Source organism: Rhinoderma darwinii, chromosome 5 (assembly GCF_050947455.1).
Source record: "Rhinoderma darwinii isolate aRhiDar2 chromosome 5, aRhiDar2.hap1, whole genome shotgun sequence".
NCBI classification, from domain to species: Eukaryota; Metazoa; Chordata; class Amphibia; order Anura; family Rhinodermatidae; genus Rhinoderma; species Rhinoderma darwinii.
In genome coordinates this window covers 55,111,890-55,134,924 of record NC_134691.1, presented here as the reverse complement: position 1 = coordinate 55,134,924, position 23,035 = coordinate 55,111,890, and the positions used below count along the sequence as shown (strand labels likewise).

General features: G+C 43.2%; 1 protein-coding gene across 1 annotated transcript in view; it reads left to right on the top strand.

The window, feature by feature from the left end:
• Positions 1-23,035, top strand: part of NECAB1 (N-terminal EF-hand calcium binding protein 1) — a 218,528-nt gene that overhangs the window by 169,894 nt on the left and 25,599 nt on the right. The window contains exons 6-7 of the mRNA XM_075826018.1: positions 10,858-10,994; positions 22,846-22,958. Coding sequence (XP_075682133.1) covers positions 10,858-10,994; positions 22,846-22,958 — 250 coding nt within the window. The remainder of the gene's footprint in view (positions 1-10,857; positions 10,995-22,845; positions 22,959-23,035) is intronic.

The window sequence follows — 23,035 nt, the reverse complement described above, 5'->3', positions numbered from 1 at the left end:
TATAGTTTTAAAAATGAAAAATATTATCGTTGTCGGCAGCACATGTCCCTGTGTAAACAGTGAGACGTGCTGCCGACATGATGATGATGGATGGGGACGAGCGATCGGAGTAACGAGCTGTCTAATTGATCAGCGCTTGTTTACACGGCTCAGGATGGGCTGTGAAGAGGACCTTTACATGTAAGACTTGTGCTAAAGATCAAGGTTGGATTACTTTGACAGCATCAGTATCTTTCAGCTATAGGTAATTACAATCACATGGTATAAGGCTAGGTTCACACCACATTTCTGGATTACGTTCTGTGAACACATGCCCCTAAACCTGCATACATCTGCCATTGAGTCCCATTAAAGGGACACTCCGGCCAAAACTTTCCCATGTGCTCCTTTATGATACTCCATGTGTCTCTGTCTCACCTGTTAGTTTTCTTGCTGCTTCTATCTCTATATATCAGACTGGGATGGTTGCTTAGCAGCAGTGTGAATCCGGCTCGGTGACACGCTTTCTCTACGTGAATCTATGGAGATCTATGTGTCACACATCACAGGCTTCAGCTGTTCCTGTACCACACTAGTTTTGCACAGGGGGGGACAGAAACTTCTATCATCAACTACTACTGATACTTAGACAGGTTCTTGTCACAAGGGTATAATGTAAAGAAATATAGTGCAGCCTCCCTGTCTGTATACTTATGGTTTCTCAGCTTATTTAGGAGAATATAGAGAGAATTATAATCATATTGTCCTCCAGCATGCAGAAATGGTATGGTCTTTAGCTGGTCATGTAATGCTGTGCTGAAGCATCATGTGATTGATAGCAAAGCAGAGAGGAAGAGAAAGCTGGGGAAATCTAAGAATCAAGATGGAGGCTTTTTTAAAGCACAGACAAGGCAGCCGTTCAATAAGTAAGTCCAGTATACATAAAAGAAGTGTAGAGTGTGGTATACAGTCAGGTGGGGAATGCAGACATGGAAAGTTGTGTTTCCACTTGAGGTTTTCTTTAAAGTAAAAAACAGTATACGGTTGAGGCAAAAGTATACCGACAAATACCGTACAAGCGTATGCCAAAAAGGCACTGTTAGATGTGATAATGGACATGTTAGATGTATATGTCAGATTTCCCTGGCGTATACACTGAACATTTACCCCAAACAATTTAGCAAGGATGCAATTGGAATTATTGTTATATGTATCCAACCACCCTCCGATGAACCTTTCCTCCAGCACATAATTTCTACAGGTATCTTAAAAGGGTTGCCTCGGCACAGGCAACGCCTTTAATTTAAGAACCGCCATGGTAATCAGCCGATTACCTCGGATCCAGCTTTTTAGGTCCCCAAGAAACAGTTAATTTGCTGTTGAAAGATCATTTCCCCTGCAGCAGCCTAATAGGAAATATTGACTGGGGTTGTCCCGATGGCAAATGCATTGCATTATTTATCCTCCATGCATCCTGAATTACAGCACGCATTATAGTCCACAGCTCAATTCACAATTCTGTATGCTTCAGAGTTAAAGATTCCTTGCTCAATGTATCCACAAAGCTTGCTCTGGTGATTTGCACTCTCGGAAGATTTGTCTTTATACCAGGCACCGTACAGTATTTTCAGAAAGATAAAACTAACTGTCCGACTACATTATAGGAGCTCAACTAAGCTGTTAGGCCTTCTTTACACGTCCGTGTTCGGTCCGTGAGATATGGACCATTTGTCGGCCGCATTTACCAGACCGAACACAGTTCAGGGAGCTGGACTCCTAGCATCATAGTTATGGTCGACGCTAGGAGTACCTGCCTCCCCGTGGGAATACTGTCCCATACTGTAATCATGTTTTCAGTACTGAACAGTATTCCCACGGGGAGACAGTGACTCATAGCGACATGGATGACTATAATGCTAGGAGTATGGCTCCCTGAACTGTGTTCGGACCGGAAAATGCGGCCGACATACGGTTTGTATCTCCTGGACCGTACACGTGATGTGTAAATAAGGCCTTATGCGTGTATCTGGTGTTTATTTACAGTAACTCCAGTACACAAAATTTCATAGGACTTTTTTCTCTAAAAAAAAACCTTCTTGATTGTGGTATAAAGCTAAACCCTGCACATCAGTAAACACTATGCCTTTATGAGTGTCACGGTGCGGGGTGTGGACCCACTGGGCCGTACCGTGTAGCGGGATAGCAGCTGGTCAAACAGGTACAGTACAAAGTCTATAGTCCAGAAAGGGTACCTAAGGCAATGCAGACAGTAGCAGTGATTCAGGCTGAAGATAAGGCTCCGGCAGTAGATGGACACCTGGCGGGGTGTGATGCAGTAGATGCAGCGGGAGACACAACTTGACCTCGATTCTAGACGGCACAGTAGCACAGGATACAGGGCATATGCATCAGGAACGGGTAACACTGGGAACTGGAAAACACTAGGAGACCATTTGCAAGACAAACTTTAAGTACACAACAACACTCAGGCACAGATCAAGAGGGCAGAGCCCTTTTTATAGTCCAGCGGCACTCTGGGCTAGATTGCAGATTTCCTGTAATAGTTTGCGCACTGGCCCTTTAAGGCCGTGCACACGCGTGCGCGCGCGCCCTGCGGGACAGAGTCTCTGGATCAGGAAGTGAGTGCCAGCATCTCTCAGGAGGGAGATGCTGCCGCACACTCACACGTCCATGGCCGCGGCCGTCAGAGGGTAAGTCTGAACGACGGTCCGCGGCCATAGAAGTTACAATGAGGAGCTAGACTCCTACAATATTGCAATCTTATCAATGCAAAGGGTGAAAACAGCCGCAAATCCACAGCACAATCTGGTGCAGATTGTTTGTGCCGCATCTGATTTTACCTTAATATAACCATAATAAATCTGGTCATTTATGCTTTATTTGTGTTCTTTGCCTTCTCAAACTCAGCAATACTTCTAGGCGCTGTTCACACTTACGTGAATACTGAAGTCTACAGGCAGGGATGTCCCCTGTCACCCCTCCTTTTTGCTCTGGCTTTAGAGCCATTGGCTCTGGCGGTAAGAAAGGATCATGGGATAGAGGGGTTACAGAATAATAATTACTCAGATAAAATCATGCTTTAGGCAGATGACATTCTTTTTTTTATTGAAAAACACACAGAGGTCTCTGGGGAGGGTTATTGGGGTTCTAAACCAATTCTTGTTATATTTAGGAATACAAATTACTAAATCAAAATCTGCTATTTTATTCCTGGATAATCAAAATATCCCGGATCCTCCGTTTCGAGTTTCTCAGAGTTTTAAATATCTGGGGGTTGAGATTTCAAAAGATCCTCATGAATACATAGAGATATATGTAATCTTACTCTTATGTATATACTTTTGATTAGCCCAATGTGGATTGTAAAAAAATATTTGAGGCCTTCTAATCTATATACCAAGACTTCTTGTGGGCAGGGAAAACCCCTAGGATAGGGCTGGAGTATTTGAAGAACACGAAAGATAAATTTGGGCTGGCTATACCGGACATTAGGGACTATTTCTTAGCAACACAAAGTCTTTGGTTAAAGGGATGGGCCCTGGAGACGAATAGGAATATTCAGGATGGGTGTAATGACAGGGATAGGGAAACAGACAAGTGAGCCCTAATCTACCCGCCACTCAGTCCCTGCCTACTTGCAACGACCCGCCCTAGGCGACGGGGTACAACTGGGAGACGGTCCCTACACTCAATAAGTGCACGACAGACAACAGACAAGGAAACACAGAACAAAGGGAAACGGGGAAGTTGCCCACGGCAACACCGTGAGCAACAAGAGTAGTAAACGAGCCGAGTCAAACCAGGAGAGTATGAGGTGCCAAACGTAGAGCAGGAGAGTAGTGAACAAGCCGAGTCAAACCAGGAGTGTACGAGGTACCAAGCGCAGAGCAGAAGAGTAGTCAGTAAGCCAGGGTCAATACGAAGCAGGGACAAGTAGTTCAAGAAGCTGCAGCAGGGCCAGGAAACCAACAGAGAAGAATCACAAGCAAGGAGGAACAGGAAAGGCAGGTATAAATAGACAGAGGGCAGGAGCTAGCTCCGTCTGGCCAGGCTGTGATAGGCTCTCCCACTCCTAAGCCTGCCATCCTGAGTGGTGGAAGATGGAGTCAGTCTCACAGACATAGAAGCAGGTGCAGACTGATTACCTATGGGCGTGGATACAGAAGCTGTGCCTGGCAGATCCTTAACAGTACCCCCCCCTTTTATGAGGGGCCACCGGACCCTTTCTAGATGGACCTGGTTTATTGGGGAAACGAAGGTGGAACCTCCTGACCAATACCCCAGCGTGAACATCCCGGGCGGGTACCCAAGTCCTCTCCTCAGGCCCGTATGCTCTCCAATGGACCAGGTACTGGAGGGAGCCTTGGACCATCTTGCTGTCCACAATTTAGGCCACCTCGAATTCTACCCACTCAGGGGTGAGAACGGGGACAGGAGGTTTCCTCGAGGGAGCCAAGGACGGGGAGCAGCGTTTAAGGAGGGAGGCATGAAACACGTAGTGTACTCGAAAAGATGGGGGCAACTCCAGTGGGAAGGAGACAGGATTGAGGACTTCAATGACCTTGTACGGCCCTATAAACCGGGGAGCAAACTTCTTGGACGGGACTTTAAGGCGCAAGTTCTTTGACGATAGCGACACCAGATCCCCGACCATAAACAAGGGGTTAGCAGAACGTCTTCTATCTGCCTGAGTTTTTTGTATGCTCTGGGACGCCTCTAGGTTCTTCTGAACCTGGGCCCAGACTGTGCACAGTTCCCAATGAACGATCTCTACCTCGGGATTGTTGGAACTACCAGGTGAAACGGAGGAGAACCGTGGATTAAACCCAAAATTACAGAAAAAGGGGGAGACCCCTGACGAGTTACTGACCCGGTTATTAAGGGAAAATTCGGCGAGGGGAATGAATGAGACCCAATCATATTGACAGTCAGAGATAAAACACCTTAAATATTGTTCTAGAGACTGATTAGTCCTCTCGGTTTGGCCATTAGTTTCAGGATGGAAGGCAGAGGAGAAGGACAGATCAATCTCCAACTTTTTACAGAAGGCTCTCCAAAACAAAGAAACAAATTGTACCCCTCTGTCAGAAACAATATTGACAGGGAGCCCAAGGAGACGCAGGATGTGTTTGACAAAGAAGGTAGCTAACGTCTTAGCATTGGGTAGTTTTTTGAGGGGCACAAAGTGGCACATCTTACTGAAGCGGTCTACTACAACCCACACCACCGACTTGCCTTGAGATAGAGGCAAATCGGTGATAAAATCCATAGAGATATGGGTCCAAGGTCTCTGGGGAATGGGCAAAGAACGTAGTAAGCCCGCTGGTCAGGACCTGGGAGTCTTGGCCTCAGCACACACCTCACAAGCGGCGACGTAGGCCTTAACGTCTTTAGGCAACCCAGGCCACCAATAGTTTCTGGCAATGAGGTGCTTGGTACCCAGGATGCCTGGATGACCAGATAGTGCGGAGTCATGATTTTCCCTAAGTACCCTTAGCCGGAATTGCAGGGGAACAAACAGCTTGTTCTCAGAAAAGTTCCCGGGAGCTGAACCTTGATCAGCAGCAATTTCAGAGACTAAATCAGACTCAATAGAGGAAATGATTATATCTGGAGGCAAAATACAAGCAGGATCTTCCTCCGAAGGAGGGCTGGCCATGAAGCTACGCGACAGTGCATCAGCCTTAATATTTTTAGACCCAGCCCTATAGGTAACCAAAAAATTTAATCTTGTAAAAAATAACGCCCATCGAGCTTGTCTCGGGTTTAGCCTCCGGGCCGATTCTAGGAAAACCAGATTCTTGTGGTCGGTAAGTACTGTTACCTGGTGCCTAGCCCCCTCCATGAAGTGGCGCCACTCTTCAAATGCCCATTTAATGGCTAAGAGTTTGCGGTTGCCAATATCATAGTTACTCTCAGTGGGTGAAAACTTCCTGGAGAAGTAGGCACAGGGACGGAGATGGGTGAGGGACCTGGTACCCTGGGACAAGACAGCCCCCACTCCCACCTCGGACGCGTCAACCTCCACGATAAATGGCTCTATTTGGTTTGGCTGAACCAACACCGGGGCCGAGATAAAGCACTTCTTAAGGACCTCAAAAGCCTGGACAGCCTCAGGAGGCCAGCGGAGAAGATCAGCACCCTTGCGAGTGAGGTCCGTAAGAGGCTTAGCGATGACCGAGAAGTTAGCAATAAATCTCCTGTAATAATTAGCGAACCCCAAGAAACACTGTAACGCCTTCAGGGAGGCAGGTTGGACCCATTCCGCCACAGCCTGGACCTTGGCGGGGTCCATGCGGAATTCATGAGGAGTGAGGATTTGACCCAAAAATGGTATCTCCTGCACCCCAAACACACATTTTTCGGTCTTCGCAAACAGTTTGTTTTCCCGAAGGACCTGGAGCACCTTCCTGACATGCTCAATGTGGGAGGACCAGTCCTTGGAAAACACAAGTATGTCATCAAGGTACACTACAAGAAATACCCCCAGGTAATCTCTTAAAATCTCATTTATGAAATTCTGGAAGACTGCGGGAGCATTACACAACCCAAAGGGCATGACGAGGTATTCTAAATGACCTTCGGGCATGTTAAACGCAGTCTTCCACTCATCCCCCTCTTTGATGCGGATAAGGTTATACGCCCCCCGTAGATCAAACTTAGAGAACTATTGGGCCCCCTGAACCTGATTAAAGAGATCAGGAATCAAAGGAAGGGGATACTGGTTCCTTACAGTGACCTTATTCAAGTTACGGTAGTCAATGCATGGCCTAAGACCACCATCCTTCTTCCCTACGAAGAAGAATCCAGCACCTACCGGAGAAGTAGAGGGGCGAATGTAACCCTTGGCCAGGCATTCCTGGATATACTCTCTCATGGCTTCACGTTCGGGACAAGAGAGATTAAATATCCTACCCTTAGGGAGCTTAGCTCCTGGTACCAAATCGATAGCGCAATCGTATTCTCTATGAGGAGGTAACACTTCGGAGGCCTCCTTAGAGAAAACATCAGCGAAGTCCTGAACAAACTCAGGTAGCGTGTTCACCTCCTCAGGGGGAGAAATAGAATTAACAGAAAAACATGACGTCAAGCATTCATTACCCCATTTGGTAAGATCCCCAGTATTCCAGTCAAACGTGGGATTATGCAACTGCAACCAGGGAAGGCCTAAAACCAAATCGGACGATAATCCCTGCATCAACAGTACAGAGCACTGCTCCAAATGCATGGAGCCAACAAGGAGTTCAAAAACAGGGGTATGCTGTGTAAAATAACCATTAGCACCCACTACCGGGACAGGTTTAGGCAAATCAATCAAAGGCATAGCTAGAGACATAGCAAATTCCACAGACATGATATTAGCAGACGACCCTGAATCCACGAAGGCACTGCCGGTAGCAGACCTACCACCAAAAGAGACCTGAAAGGGAAGCAAGATTTTATTACGTTTCATATTTACGGGAAATACCTGTGCGCCCAAGTGACCTCCCCGATGATCACTTAGGCGCGGAAGTTTTCCGGCTGCTTATTCTTACGCCTAGGACAGGTGTTCACTTGATGCTTGTCATCCCCACAATAGAAGCAGAGACCATTCTTCCTGCGGAACTCTCTACGTTGTTGGGGGGACACGGAGGCCCCGAGTTGCATAGGTACCTCCGAGTCTTCCGTGGAAGAACGAAGCAACGGTACCTCGGGAGGCATCATGGGGTAGTCAGAGGAGAAATCACATAAACGTTCACGTTGTCATTCCCTGAGACGTCGGTCAAGTCGTACCGCTAAAGCCATAACCTGGTCTAGGGAGTCAGAAGAGAGATAGCTAACTAGCAGGTCTTTCAGGGCGTTCGACAGACCCAACCTAAACTGGCACCTTAAGGCAGGGTCATTCCACCGAGAAGCTACGCACCACTTCCTAAAGCCAGAGCAATACTCCTCAACAGGTCTCTTACCCTGACGTAAGGTCACCAGCTGACTCTCGGCAAAGGCAGTCCTGTCAGTCTCGTCATAAATGAGTCCGAGAGCAGAAAAGAAAAGATCAACGGAGGAAAGTTCAGGGGCGTCAGGAGCCAAGGAGAAGGCCCATTCTTGGGGCCCTTCCTGGAGCCGGGACATACTTATACCCACCCCCTGGCTCTCAGAACCTGAGGAGTGGGGCTTTAAACGAAAATAGAGCCTAAAACTCTCCCGAAAGGAGAGAAAAGTCTTCCGGTCCCCTGAGAACCGGTCAGGCAACTTGAGGTGGGGTTCAAGAGGTGAGGTGAGGGGTACTACCATGGTAGCATCAGGCTGGTTGACCCTCTGAGCCAGGGCCTGGACCTGTAGGGAGAGACCCTGCATTTGCTGAACCAGGGTCTCAAGGGGGTCCATAGTGGTGTGAGGGACCAGGGTAGAGTAGGTATATGGGCTTGTGATTATGTAATGACAGGGATAGGGAAACAGACAAGTGAGCCGTAATCTACCCGCCACTCTGTCCCTGCCTACTTGCAACCACCCGCCCTAGGCGACGGGGTACAACTGGGCGACGGTCCATACACTCAGTAAGTGCACGACAGACAACAGACAAGGAAACACAGAACAAAGGGAAACGGGGCAGTTGCCCACGGCAACACCGTGAGCAACAAGAGTAGTAAACGAGCCGAGTCAAACCAGGAGAGTACGAGGTGCCAAACGTAGAGCAGGAGAGTAGTGAACAAGCCGAGTCAAACCAGGAGTGTACGAGGTACCCAACGCAGAGCAGAAGAGTAGTCAGTAAGCCAGGGTCAATACGAAGCAGGGACAAGTAGTTCAAGAAGCTGCAGCAGGGCCAGGAAACCAACAGAGAAGAATCACAAGCAAGGAGGAACAGGAAAGGCAGGTATAAATAGACAGAGGGCGGGAGCTAGCTCCGTCTGGCAAGGCTGTGATAGGCTCTCCCACTCCTAAGCCTGCCATCCTGAGTGGTGGAAGATGGAGTCAGTCTCACAGACATAGAAGCAGGTGCAGACTGATTACCTATGTGCGTGGATACAGAAGCTGTGCCTGGCAGATCCTTAACAATGGGATTATTATTTCACATTTGAAGCGGATTGGGCTCATGAAATCGTTGGAAAGAGGGGAGTTAAAAAAATCTCTTCCCTCAAACTTGCCATCTCTTATGTGAAGTATGCGTAGAGCTTAAAAAGTATCTAAACATTACACACCCTAATATTTATATTTCATTAAAGCAACTTAAATGTTTGATGGAGGTTACACTTTCGAGAGGTATGGATTTTTGGTCTCGTAAGGAGCTTACTCGTCTGATACAGGTAATGGATTACGAAGGTGTTATACCTTTTCAAGTGTTAGTTAGGGAGTACAAGTTGGAGGAGGGGAAACTTGATGTATTATTATCAACCTGTGTCTGGACTGTGTAACAACATTTCACGATTTATCAAATATTAACTATAAAAGTTAATAAGGGACTGGCAAAGACCTATATGATCTTGTTCCCAGGTAAATAACACCGGCAAAATAAGGACTAAATGGGAAGCGGATCTGGGCCCCATATCAGATAAGTGTTGGGATGGGATATTGGCAAATATCTATGGGGTGTCCATATTCGATTTTCAAAGGATCTCACAATTGTATATCATTTATAGGGCACACTATACTCCTAGCAGATTGAAAGCAATGGGCTACACTGATTCAAATATTTGTTGGAGATGTGAGGGGAATAGGGGTAACTTGATACATGTAATGTGGGATTGGCCAAATTTGGGGGTATATTGGACGAAGGTACTTGATAGAATAAGACAATTCACAAAGGTGGACATTGAGCTCGATCCTAGGATTTGTGTACTGGGAAGTGATGTGAAACAGAAACTGGATAAGAAGGTCAAGCTATCAATTGGAAGAAGTTTAAATGTTGCTAGAAAGAAAATATTAATTAAATGGAAGAGGAAAGCGCCTCCAAAGATTGATGCTTGGGTTAATGCACATAAAAACCTTATTCTGCATGATAAATCTGCTTGTCGTACTGACTGTCTTAGATTAAAATGGGATGGCGAAAGAGGGATTCCTTATATAATTATGCATATCCTCCAGGAATTTAAATTTTTTATTTCCTCTCCCAGGGGGAAGTTAGAGGGGGGCAGGGTGTATTTTTCTTTGTACAGGGGTAGCCAAGACTGGGTCAGTGCCTACATGGATCCTAGGTAAATATAGTCTAATGAATCTTGTAATTCACTAATACAGTTCCAGGTATGGAATTTATGGGGATCTCTGTTTATAACGGCATGGGATTTTGGATGGGACCGCAAGGATGGGAGAGGTCCTGGGTTTTGTGGGCCTGGGCCTACGTCGTTGACTCCCCCTTGTGCTTTGGATTTTGAATGTAGAAACTATTTTGTTTACTGAGTTTGGGGGGCATTAGGAGGGTGGGGGTATAATAGAATTTTTATTTTTTTCTGAAATTTATATTTTTCTGATGCAAGATGTGTAAACTGTGTATTTTATAGGATATAATATGTAAACTAAAAAAAAATTTTGTGAAGTCTACAGTGATATTCTTGCTGTCAAAAATTCCAGAATCCCAATGGACCACATTACAGTCAACGGATCTCTCAGGATCCATTTAAATCCATCAGAAAACGGAACTGTCGAATAAAGAGTCACTGACACTATCACAAGGAACGATCCGGCTCTGCTCAGACAATCATTAGTCACATTTTTAGTCATGTTATTTGCTGCTGAATTCTCAACCTTATAGACTTGTCTACTAATTATTCTTCTGAAGGTTCTCGGTACAATACAAGGAGAGGCGCTGAGAGTTCTGAATTTAATTGCATTTGGGAATGATATAAAGTAATTCTTGTCTCATGTGAGGATTTTTCTTTGTTTCAGCAATATCAAAATGCCTCAAAACTGGAACAGTTTGTGACACGTTTTTTGCTGAAAGAAACCCTCAACCAGCTGCAGTCTCTCCAGAACTCATTAGAATGTGCCATGGAAACTACGGAGGAGCAGACACGCCAGGAAAGGTAGGTTCATGTAGACGCATCATCATGTACGTTTCTCGTTGTTTCTTATTACAGAAATGTCCTGGCATTGTCTGAACTTAGAGGATCTTGCTGCATTTTAACAAGTCCCAGCTTATAATGTCAAATAATATTGCAGCTGTGTTTTGTGCCAGTAGATAAACATTGATGTTGACAATAATTCCCACCAGAAGAAGCGATGGCCTATCACTAGAATATGCCATCACTAAATGCTTAGCAGGGGTTCCAACATCTGAGACTCATGCCAATCATCTGGTTCAAGTGGCAAAAACCCCTTTGGCTTTTTTCCTTCACAGCAGCGCTCCCGTCCACCTGCTCTGCAAGAAACTGCAAACCAGCTCCATTTAAGAGAATGTGCAGTTCCCTGCACAATGGATGGATGGGAGTGCCGCTGTACAGGGAAAACCTTTAAAAGTGCCACAGTGTATGTAAAGCTCCTTTATTCTGAGGATAAGTGGGAGTCCCACAGATTAAGGCATAAATGCATACTAGAGAAATTGCAATCCAATGTTTCTATGCCTAATATGTGGGGTCCCACGTATCGTGGGGACAGGAGTCCACAGACACCCGTTTGCTGAAGCAAAGTGGCCTCCAGCAACCGCTTGTTGCATTGGTTTCAATCCATTGAAGTCTATGGGAGTTACAGAAAGTGCTTGCTCAGCCACCCTTTCAATCTGTAAACAGGGGTCACTAAGGTGGATATGGCATAAATGTTATAGATGTGATTACCCCCTTTAAAGTGACCCTCTAGTCAAAATTTTATTATACTTGGCAAATGTACCTGGGTCCTCCTCATGATTGATCCTGCAACCAATCGTGTTCTTTGGTCCTCCGTTTACATCTTTGCAATATGGCCACCACAGTCTCAGACTTTCCGATGCAGAGCGTTCATAGGAAGTCTGAGAGACACCCACCTTTCACTGTCCTCCGATTGACCAGTGACGGTGATTGAGACGACATCGGCGCTGGTCCATGTTGATCATCTTGGTCTCACAACATCACCTGCGGGAGTTGTCTGTAACTTACAGCTGACATCCCACGGTAGTGGTTGGGATCAGACAAAGCTCCAATCTTTTCCGTTTAACCCCTTAGATGCCACGGTCAATTGCGACCGTGACACTTAAGGGTATCAACAAAGGTAGGGTCTCCCATTGTTAACCTATGAAATACCCCAGTGGGGTGTCAATAGGATTCTACGGCAACCGGAAACCTAACAAAGGCCACCAGGGCTGCCTGTAAAGGATCTGCCAGACACAACTTCTGTGTCGACGCCCATAGGTAATCAGTCTGCACCTGCTTCTATGTCTGTGAGACTGACTCCATCTTCCACCACCCAGGATGGTAGGCTTAGGAGTGGGAGAGCCTATCACAGCCTGGCCAGACGGAGCTAGCTCCCGCCCTCTGTCTATTTATACCTGCCTTTCCTGTTCCTCCTTTGCTTGTGATTCTTCTCTGTTGGTTTCCTGGCCCTGCTGCAGCTTCTTGAACTACTGATCCTCTGCTTGTGATTGACCTTGGCTTTTCTGACCACTCTTCTGCTCTGCGTTTTTGTACCTCGCTCATCTCCTGGTTTTACTCGGCTGTTCACCTCGCTTGTTGCTCACGGTGTTCCCGTGGGAAACTTCCCCATTTCCCTGGCTTCTTTGTACCCTTGTCTGTTTGTCTGTCGTGCACCTATTGAGTGTAGGGACCGTCGCCCAGTTTTACCCCGTCGCCTAGGGCGGGTCGTTGCAAGTAGGCAGGGACTGAGTGGCGGGTAGATTAGGGCTCACTTGTCTGTTTCCCTACCCCGACATTACACTGCCATCATGAAGCACCTATTAGGAACTTTAAAGCCTTGCCTTCGTACCTGTCAGTTTATTCCAGGTATTTTTATTTTTTTATTATTTTGCACCTCACATTGAACACCATACACGTAATCATTTACATACTGTACAATGAGAGCAGTCATGTGTGGACCAAATTATTATTCATGAGAACACAATCTATAGATTTTATGCTTTGTATATAAAAAGTGGAACAAAGTGGAAAAATGGGTAAGCAATTTGCACAATATGGAATATGGAACAAGGAAAAGCTGTGAGTAGACGGTGCATGATACAGGGATTCTCTCTTTGGTGTTCTTTGAATTTCTGTGTCATGCTCCACCCCCTCAGGCCCTTCACTAGGTATAACACATCAGTACCAGTCTTGCCCAGAGTATTTTTTAAAGCGTATGGGCTTTTTATTTACACAGAGTTAAACATACAACACAACACAATATATTGTACATGTCTTTGTAGTGAGATGATGACTTTTCGGAACATCATAGGGTTTCTGGTTTTATAGTCCGAGGCTTACTATCACGGTTTCCCTCCTTTTCTGCTTTGTATGCTGTTATTATACAACTGTGGTTGTCTGTTAGGCTCTGCTATTTGCCATATTCGGACATCTTGAGCTTATAGAAGGGGAGACTTTTGGAATCTATTACCTCTAAACTCATTGAGAACAATGCTGTTTCAATTTATCTGCAGGGAAAGTTCCCAGATGATCAGTGATAAGTGATAGCATGAGGTCCCAGTGATCGGACCCCCACAATCTGCCCCCCAACATCTACTATATGATATGAAGTTTTCCAAACCAGATAGTCCCTTTAACAGATGCTGTGATATTCCAACTAAAAATGTCACACATACCCTCTGCAAAAATATACAACCCTATTCTCTGCTAACATTCTATTTAAATTTGACTGAAGATTTCAGTTTCTAGATTTTTACCTTTTCACATTCACCTCTTTGCTGATTAAATGACAAGTATCTTGGTCTCTTTAAAAACACGAATCAGGCATTAGGCTTTATATACTTTATTAGAAACACTTCAATTATTATGAGATATTATTCATCTCAGTAATCTGACACATAGGGATGGCGGTCTGTCCTTTCACTTACTCTTCGAATATTCTCGTAAACTGTAGGTTTTATGAGATGGGCTTTGAAATCTCTCAGCATATCCATGAGAACTTGACAACTTTTTAGATTCACTTTTACACCTAGAGCCAATCATTTGTGCCTCAAGGAGTAATCTGACTTGCAAATCCAGAATGCAGAAGCAAAGGCACAAGTCAGGAACAAAGTTTTCCCTGTAGGAAGAATAAAAGCTTTCCTTCCGGGGCAATGGAGTTGTGGGTGCCCATAGTACTTTATTTGTAGTTTTATATCTCTACTTTTTGTGCTAGAGATATTGACTTACTGAGCTGTGTCTCAATGGTAACAGTAATTTGACAGAAAAGCATTTACTGTAAAGAAAAATAACACCTTGATGACCAGACAGACACTGCATTTATTAAGCTTTGGTGAGTGGAGGCCACTTGTCCCTGACCCTTGTAGGGTCTTCTGGCATGGAAGGTTGGTGCGGGAGCAGACTAACCCTATGTGCAGGATTTGCAACTGCACAGGAGCCCAGAAGGCAAGTGGGCCCACCACTACCTTTTAAGTGTTTCTATCGTTTCATTTTATTGAACCGAATTGGTCCATAATTCTTTGCTGACTAATTTCATAATGTATCTTTATAGCGATCGGAGCTCAATTTTCGGTTCATAAGGATACAGCAGTCTTTGAGTTGAATGGAAACTGTATAAATCTATATGCAGTTAGCTCCCCCTAGTGACGGATGCAGACAGCTAGAATTCTATCAAGGGGTTTTCTCATGACATTTGGTTATGGCACATAGCTAGGCTATGCCTTAATGTAATAGTTCTACCGCTTGGATTCTCACAGATCCATAAAGTGAAGAAGCCCCTTGTTTGACAAATCTACTATGGAGCTGCTGGAGCTTTCTTGCACCAGGGTCTTCTGTCTATTTCCACCCCTGTGTTGGTGAATAGTTTGTTTTTTTCCAGCTTCCAGTTGGAAAATTAAAGCCTTATTGCCCAATGCAGAGGATAATGACACTTTAAATGAGCTTATGTATAAATGTATTACACTGCTCAGCGTATTCACACCTAAAAATACTATCTGGCAAAAACACACTATATATTCCCCAATATGGACTGTTCACTACAATAATGAATGAAATTCAATAAACCGCTTAAGCCATTCAACACTTTTTGAAAAAAGTCTCCACCAGTGTTACCAGAGCCAATATCCAGATCTTTTATCTTCAAATATTTCAGGATCCTGGGCTGAAACAAGTGAGGAGAGCACTCACTGGGGGAAATTTAAGAACGACTTCACACCAGTTTTCTGACATTAAAAAGCTGCAAATTATTGCGCATAATATATTTGCGCAATCATTTGGTAAATTTTTCAATTTTCTGCCACTCACACCACGTTTCAATAAGTGATCCGGCCTAGGGGAAGGGACGGGGCCACTTGCACCCTAACAGATTTACTTTAATTTTTGCCTGAAACTGGTGTAAATTATAGCGGAAATCTATGCCTGCTCACATCTTACGTAGATTGCACTTTCTGACGCACGAACAGAACAAGATGCGAGAAATTTGTTAAGAGGTGAATCACTATCAGCCTTGTTAATGCAGATTATGTTAAAACTATTTTTTTCTAATTACATGGTTTGAGCATAGCCTTCACCTGAAATAACTATTACTACAAAGATTGCGGTTAATTGACATCTCTTCATGCGTTTTTTAAAGGACACCTAATTTTTACTTCCAGTTTCGGCAAGTGCATGTTATTTTTTGTATAATGGAAAGTTATGCAATTATTTAATATACTTTCTGTATTAATTCCTCAATGTTTCCAAAATCTCTGCTTGCTATTCAGCAGGAAATCGTTAGAAAACATAGCTCTGATACACATGCTGTACCTGTAACGAGCAGCACACCTGTGTCTCCATCACATACCATGGACAGAATTCTATCCACTGGAAGTAAACAATGAAGGTGTCTATTGAATCACAACAAACAGAGATCATGAAAAGCATTAGGAATTGATACAGAAAGTATATTGGAAGATTGTATAATTTTTAATTGTACAAAGAATAACATTCATTTGCTGAAACTGGACAACCCCTTTAACTCACGACAACCAACCAAACTGTCTAACAGAGATACCGGCCTCGTGGTCTTTAGTAACCAATCAGAGCAAAGTTTTCATTTCTTAAACTGCTCTTTAAAGAAAAAAAAGCTGCTGTGTGATTGGTTGCTATGGGCCACAAGGCAAGTTTTTCTGTTTCACAGTAGAGATGAGCAAAACTCATTGATGGAGGCGTTTTCTATGACGTGGCAATTTTTGCAACATAAAAGACAAAAACTGCTGAAACACGGATCCATATTTCAGCTGCCATTGTTATATAAGTAGCATATACAGCTCTGTAATAAAATAATCACTGGCAAGTAAAATTTTCCAAGTTTTGATTATCTCTATTAGATAGTTTTACGAAATGGAGCTCAATGCTCCTTTACTAGAGCGTGGCAAGAATGCTAAGGCCAGATATTCACATAATAGAGATTATCATACATCTTCAGAAAAATAGTTCATGCATAAAAAGCTATAGTTTCCTGACATCTCCCCGTGCTTCCCTGCTCGATTTTCTTTTTTTCCCCTTAAGGAAAATCCTATGACTCATCCGCAAACACATTCTTTCTGGATCCTATTCTTCAATATTCGTAAACTGAAGATAAAAATCTGAACACACTTCTTGTTCCTCGCAGTTTACTAGGCAAAGCATTTGGATTATTGACAATGCCCTCCGGATCCTGCCTCCATTCTACATAAATAATGCAACGGCTAAAAATAAATCTAAACATCTAAGCTAAGTAAACTAAAATAGAGTCTATACAAACTGAGTTATATATAGTGTTCTCTCAACTATCCCAATATATGAGCAATATATAGTGTTCTCTCCACTATCCCAATATATGAGCAATATATAGTGTTCTCTCCACTATCCCAATATATGAGCAATATATAGTGTTCTCTCCACTATCCCAATATATGAGCAATATATAGTGTTCTCTCCACTATCCCAATATATGAGCAATATATAGTGTTCTCTCCACTATCCCAATAGATGAGCAATATATAGTATTCTCTCCCCTATCCCAATATATGAGCAATGTATAGTGTTCCCTCCACTATCCCAATATATGAGCAATATATAGTGTTCTCTCCACTATCCCAATATATGAGCAATGTATAGTGTTCCCTCCACTATCCCAATATATGAGCAATATAGTGTTCTCTCCACTATCCCAATATATGAGCAATATATAGTGTTCCCTCCACTATCCCAATATATGAGCAATATATAGTGTTCTCTCCACTATCCCAATATATGAGCAATATATAATGTTCTCTCCACTATCCCAATATTTGAGCAATATATAGTATTCTCTCCCCTATCCCAATATATGAGCAATGTATAGTGTTCTCTCAACTATCCCAATAGATGAGCAATATATAGTATTCTCTGCCCTATCCCAATATATGAGCAATATATAGTGTTCTCTCCACTATCCCAATATATGAGCAATGTATAGTGTTCCCTCCACTATCCCAATATAGTGTTCTCTCCACTATCCCAATATATGAGCAATATATAGTGTTCCCTCCACTATCCCAATATATGAGCAATATAGTGTTCTCTCCACTATCCCAATATATGAGCAATATAGTGTTCTCTCCACTATCCCAATATATGAGCGATATATAGTGTTCTCTCCACTATCCCAATATATGAGCAATGTATAGTGTTCCCTCCACTATCCCAATATAGTGTTCCCTCCACTATCCCAATATATGAGCAATGTATAGTGTTCCCTCCACTATCCCAATATATGAGCAATATATAGTGTTCCCTCCACTATCCCAATATATGAGCAATATATAATGTTTTCTCCACTATCCCAATATATGAGCAATATATAGTGTTCTCTCCACTATCCCAATATATAATGTTCTCTCCACTATCCCAATATATGAGCAATATATAGTGTTCTCTCCACTATCCCAATATATGAGCAATATATAGTATTCTCTCCCCTATCCCAATATATGAGCAATGTATAGTGTTCCCTCCACTATCCCAATATATGAGCAATATAGTGTTCTCTCCACTATCCCAATATATGAGCAATATATAGTATTCTCTCCCCTATCCCAATATATGAGCAATGTATAGTGTTCCCTCCACTATCCCAATATATGAGCAATATAGTGTTCTTTCCACTAACCCAATATATGAGCAATATATAGTGTTCCCTCCACTATCCCAATATATGAGCAATATATAGTGTTCTCTCCACTATCCCAATATATGAGCAATATATAATGTTCTCTCCACTATCCCAATATTTGAGCAATATATAGTATTCTCTCCCCTATCCCAATATATGAGCAATGTATAGTGTTCTCTCCGCTATCCCAATATATGAGCAATGTATAGTGTTCTCTCAACTATCCCAATAGATGAGCAATATATAGTATTCTCTGCCCTATCCCAATATATGAGCAATATATAGTGTTCTCTCCACTATCCCAATATATGAGCAATATATAGTGTTCCCTCCACTATCCCAATATATGAGCAATATATAGTGTTCTCTCCACTATCCCAATATATGAGCAATATATAATGTTCTCTCCACTATCCCAATATATGAGCAATATATAGTGTTCTCTGCCCTATCCCAATATATGAGCAATATATAGTGTTCTCTCCACTATCCCAATATATGAGCAATATATAATGTTCTCTCCACTATCCCAATATATGAGCAATATATAGTATTCTCTCCACTATCCCAATATATGAGCAATATATAGTGTTCCCTCCACTATCCCAATATATGAGCGATATATAGTGTTCCCTCCACTATCCCAATATATGAGCAATATATAGTGTTCCCTCCACTATCCCAATATATGAGCAATATATAGTGTTCTCTCCACTATCCCAATATATGAGCAATATATAGTATTCTCTGCCCTATCCCAATATATGAGTAATGTATAGTGTTCTCTCCACTATCCCAATATTTGAGCAATATATAATGTTCTCTCAACTATCCCAATATATGAGCAATATATTGGAAGAAATTCATTAAGACGGGTGTTTCATACGCCAGTCTTAATAGAAAGAAAAGTTGACGTAAGATGTAACATATTTATTAAGAGGCAAAATCCTCTTAATAATGTGTTGCATATTTTGGCTGGGCCGTGCGCCACAATTGTGGCACAAGGACCGTGGCCCTGGGCCATAAAGTCCCCCCAGTGGCCATAAAATTAAATAAGAGATGCATACTTACTTCACTTGTACTCTTCTCCTCTTAGGCTCCTTCATCACTTCAGTGCGGTTCAGATGTGATTCTGACACCGACCAGCGTCAGGGCCTTATATCTGATGCAGCACTTCAACGTCATCAGTGCTGCGTGGCATACAACGTCCTGATGCTGCCAGGTATTAGGGCCTTGTATGAGCCACGCGGCATGCTGAGAGAGTATAAGGCCCTGTTCAGACAGAGTTTTTTTACGCGGAAACCGCGCCACAAAACTTCTCAAAAAACAAGTAAAAAAACCTCGTCGCGGTAAAAAGAAGCGTCATGACCCATCTTGAGGCGGTTTCCGCCTCCAAAACCCCATTTCAATGAGTCAGAATTGCTATTCATTGGTGGAACGAGGAAGTGCTGTTTCAGGGTATCGGCACTGTCTGTATGGAACATCACGTTGGTTCTTCCTTACATTAAATCCACAGTCAGTAGAACTCTCTACCTTTAGTATTTATAGCATACCTGTGTAGAGGGCCTAGAATTTGATCTACTCATTTACCCTTCAATTTTAATACTTCGTTGTGTATTTGTGTTTTTATATTTGAATTTTTTGATGTAACAATAAAATTATATTTATTTCTTTGTACACTTATGGTTTAAGACTCCTGTTTCTCATAGTTTTCAAGGTAATTTTTGGAGTTTCGCTATCTATAGTGACGTTTTTGGAGGTGTTGTTACTACCACTTAGTGGGTGACACCTAGCCAAATTACCATACCTGCGAGACATTTTTGTTGTTATTAATACATTCCTGTCTAATTCATTCACTAAAACGTACTGCTATGTCCTCTGTACTCTGAAGATTACATGCCTTGATATAAAACAGATCAAATACTTTCATAATCATATATAAGAGGCAGCATAAAACAGATCAAATATTATTTTATAATTATATATGAGCATAAATCAGATTGCACCAGCAGGCTGCAGGTTATTAGGGCCATTCCATTTTCAGAAATGATATATAAAGGTGAACTTCTTATGACTGTATCTTGCTATACGCTCAGTAGTTCCTCTACACCAGACGTTTCTGGACCTCGTGGAGTCGGGATGATTTTCTGCATGTTCTGGTAACCATGTGGGCATACCTTGGCAGTTATGCAGATGTCTGTGCCAAAGCAGTTGATGCCAGAAGTGATTAGCCACATTTTTTTGTCAGCATGTTAGAAAAGTTGTATGTGTGAACAAATTGTATGAGATTTATCTCTTAAAACCCCTTAAAGATTGAATAGTATCTTTAAAGTTAAAGGGGTATTCTAATTTCAGAAAGAAACACGTGTTTTTTTTGTAGGGTCTGTGCTTGCTATAGAAATGTAATAATACAAAATAGTATGTAAAGAAAGCATTGGTTAATTTTATTATCAAGATCCCTAATGTAAGTTTTTATAGATCGCTCTTATTCTCTGATCGGTTTCATGAACTTTCACACATACTGCAGTATCCGAAGCGGTTTTACATAGCTGAGAAACTAAGGGACTGGCAATTAAGCAAACCTCAATGTTTCAGAGTGAAGCGATCATGTATGCTAATGTATGCTAATGATACTTCTCAATATTCTCTACCTTCCTGTTTCAGATATTAGCGGATAGAGCAAATGTGCCACTTCTGCTATAAAAATTAAACTATTAGGATATATTCACACAACCTATTTTCAGACGTAATTGAGGCGTTTTACGCCTTGAATTACGACTGAAAAGACGGCTCCAATACGTCGGCAAACATCTGCTCATTGCTTGCAATGGGTCTTACGATGTTCTGTGCAGACGAGCTGTCATTTTACGCGTCGCTGTCAAAGAAGTGCAGGACACTTCTTGGGACGTATTTGGAGCAGTTTTTCATTGACTCCGCGGGCAAAATACACAGCGAAAAACGCTTTTTCTGCCTCCCATTGATTTGAACCGCAGCAAGAAAGAACATTCTGCTAATTTTCCCCCCTAGCGGCTAAAAGCCGCCACGGAAAAAACACCTCCGCCTCCCATTGAAATCAATAGGAGGCAATTTCGGCCATTTTTTGGCGCTGATTCCGACACGCCAAAATCAGCGCCAGAGAACCACTGTGTGAATTGGACCTTAGGCACCATGGTATGGCAGCATTGCTTAGACTCTGTCGGTGTTAGGCCTCATTTACACGAGCGTGTGCGTTTTGCGCGCGCAAAAAACGCTGCGTTTTGCGCGCGCAAAAGGCACTTGGCAGCTCCGTGTGTCATCCGTGTATGATGCGCGGCTGCGTGATTTTCGCGCAGCCGCCATCATAGAGATGAGGCTAGTCGACGCCCGTCACTGTCCAAGGTGCTGAAAGAGCTAACTGATCGGCAGTAACTCTTTCAGCACCCTCGACAGTGAATGCCGATCACAATATACACCAACCTGTGAATAAAAAAAGATGTTCAAACTTACCATGAACTGCCTGCTTCCTCCAGTCCGGTCTCCCGGCCGTTGCCTTGGTGACGCGTCCCTCTCTCGTCATCCGGCCCCACCTCCCAGGATGACGCCGCAGTCCATGAGACCGCTGCAGCCTGTGATTGGCTGCAGCCTGTGCTTGGCCTGTGATTGGCTGCAGCCTGTGCTTGGCCTGTGATTGGCTGCAGCTGTCACTTGGACTTAACTGTCATCCCGGGAGGTCGGACCGGAGTTATCGGTAAGTCAGAACGTCTTTTTTTTTTTACAGGGTCATGGATTTTCGGAGCGGAAGTCACTGTCCATGGTGCTGAACCAGTTTAACGCTTTCAGCACCGTGGACAGAGACTGTCTCCTGACGTCGCGTACCCGAACATTTTTTACCGGTTTCGGTCAAAACGAGTTTTGCCGAACCCGGTGAAGTTCGGTGCGCTCATCTCTAATTTGACACTCCGTTTGGATGTTTGTAACCAGAAAAGCACGTGGTGCTTTTCTGTTTACATTCAGGAGTTTGACAGCTCTTGCGTGATTTTCGCGCATGCAACGCAGGACCGTCAGTGTGGCATGCGTTGTTTTCACGCACCCATTGAAGTCAATGGGTGCGTGTTGCGTGAAAAACGCAAGAATATAGAACATGTCGTGAGTTTTACGCAACGCACTCACGCTGCGCAAAATTCACGCATCGTCTAAACAGCCCCATAGACTATTATAGGTGCGTACGACACGCGTGAAAAGCACGCGCGTCGCACGCGCGTATAATACGCTCGTGTAAATGAGGCCTTACTGTTTTTGGGGCATTGTATCATGGTGTTGCTCAGGCAGTCTATATGGCACTGTTATATGAGTGCTGTATAGTGGTGTATCTTGGACACTATATGGCACTATTATTGTTGTACTATTATTTGGGCACTGTATTATTATTATTATTACTATTTTTATGACATGGTACTGATTTTTGGCACCTCAACTCTGTAGAGAAGATAAGCATCTGCTCGGTTTTGCCCAGGAGCTTACACAAACCTTCATTTCGCAGGAACATAATTTTGCTGTCAAACTGGATAGATTTAGATTATCTTTTTTTAATTAATTATTATTATTTCTACGTTCTTAGCTTAAAACTTTATCCCTTCATAAAATCAGCAACACAATTGTGTTTTCTCTGTTTACACACAGACAAGGTCCTACGAAGCCTCATGTTCTTTCAATCCCGTGGTCAGGGAAACGATCTAATCGAAGACTTCAGAGGAATAACAGTTTTTCTCCAAACAGCCCTCAGTTTAACCTTGGTATGCTGATTTTACTTTCTACTTTTCCTAACGTGAAATCATTGATATTGTTTATTATCTGTTTGGTTCTGCAAATT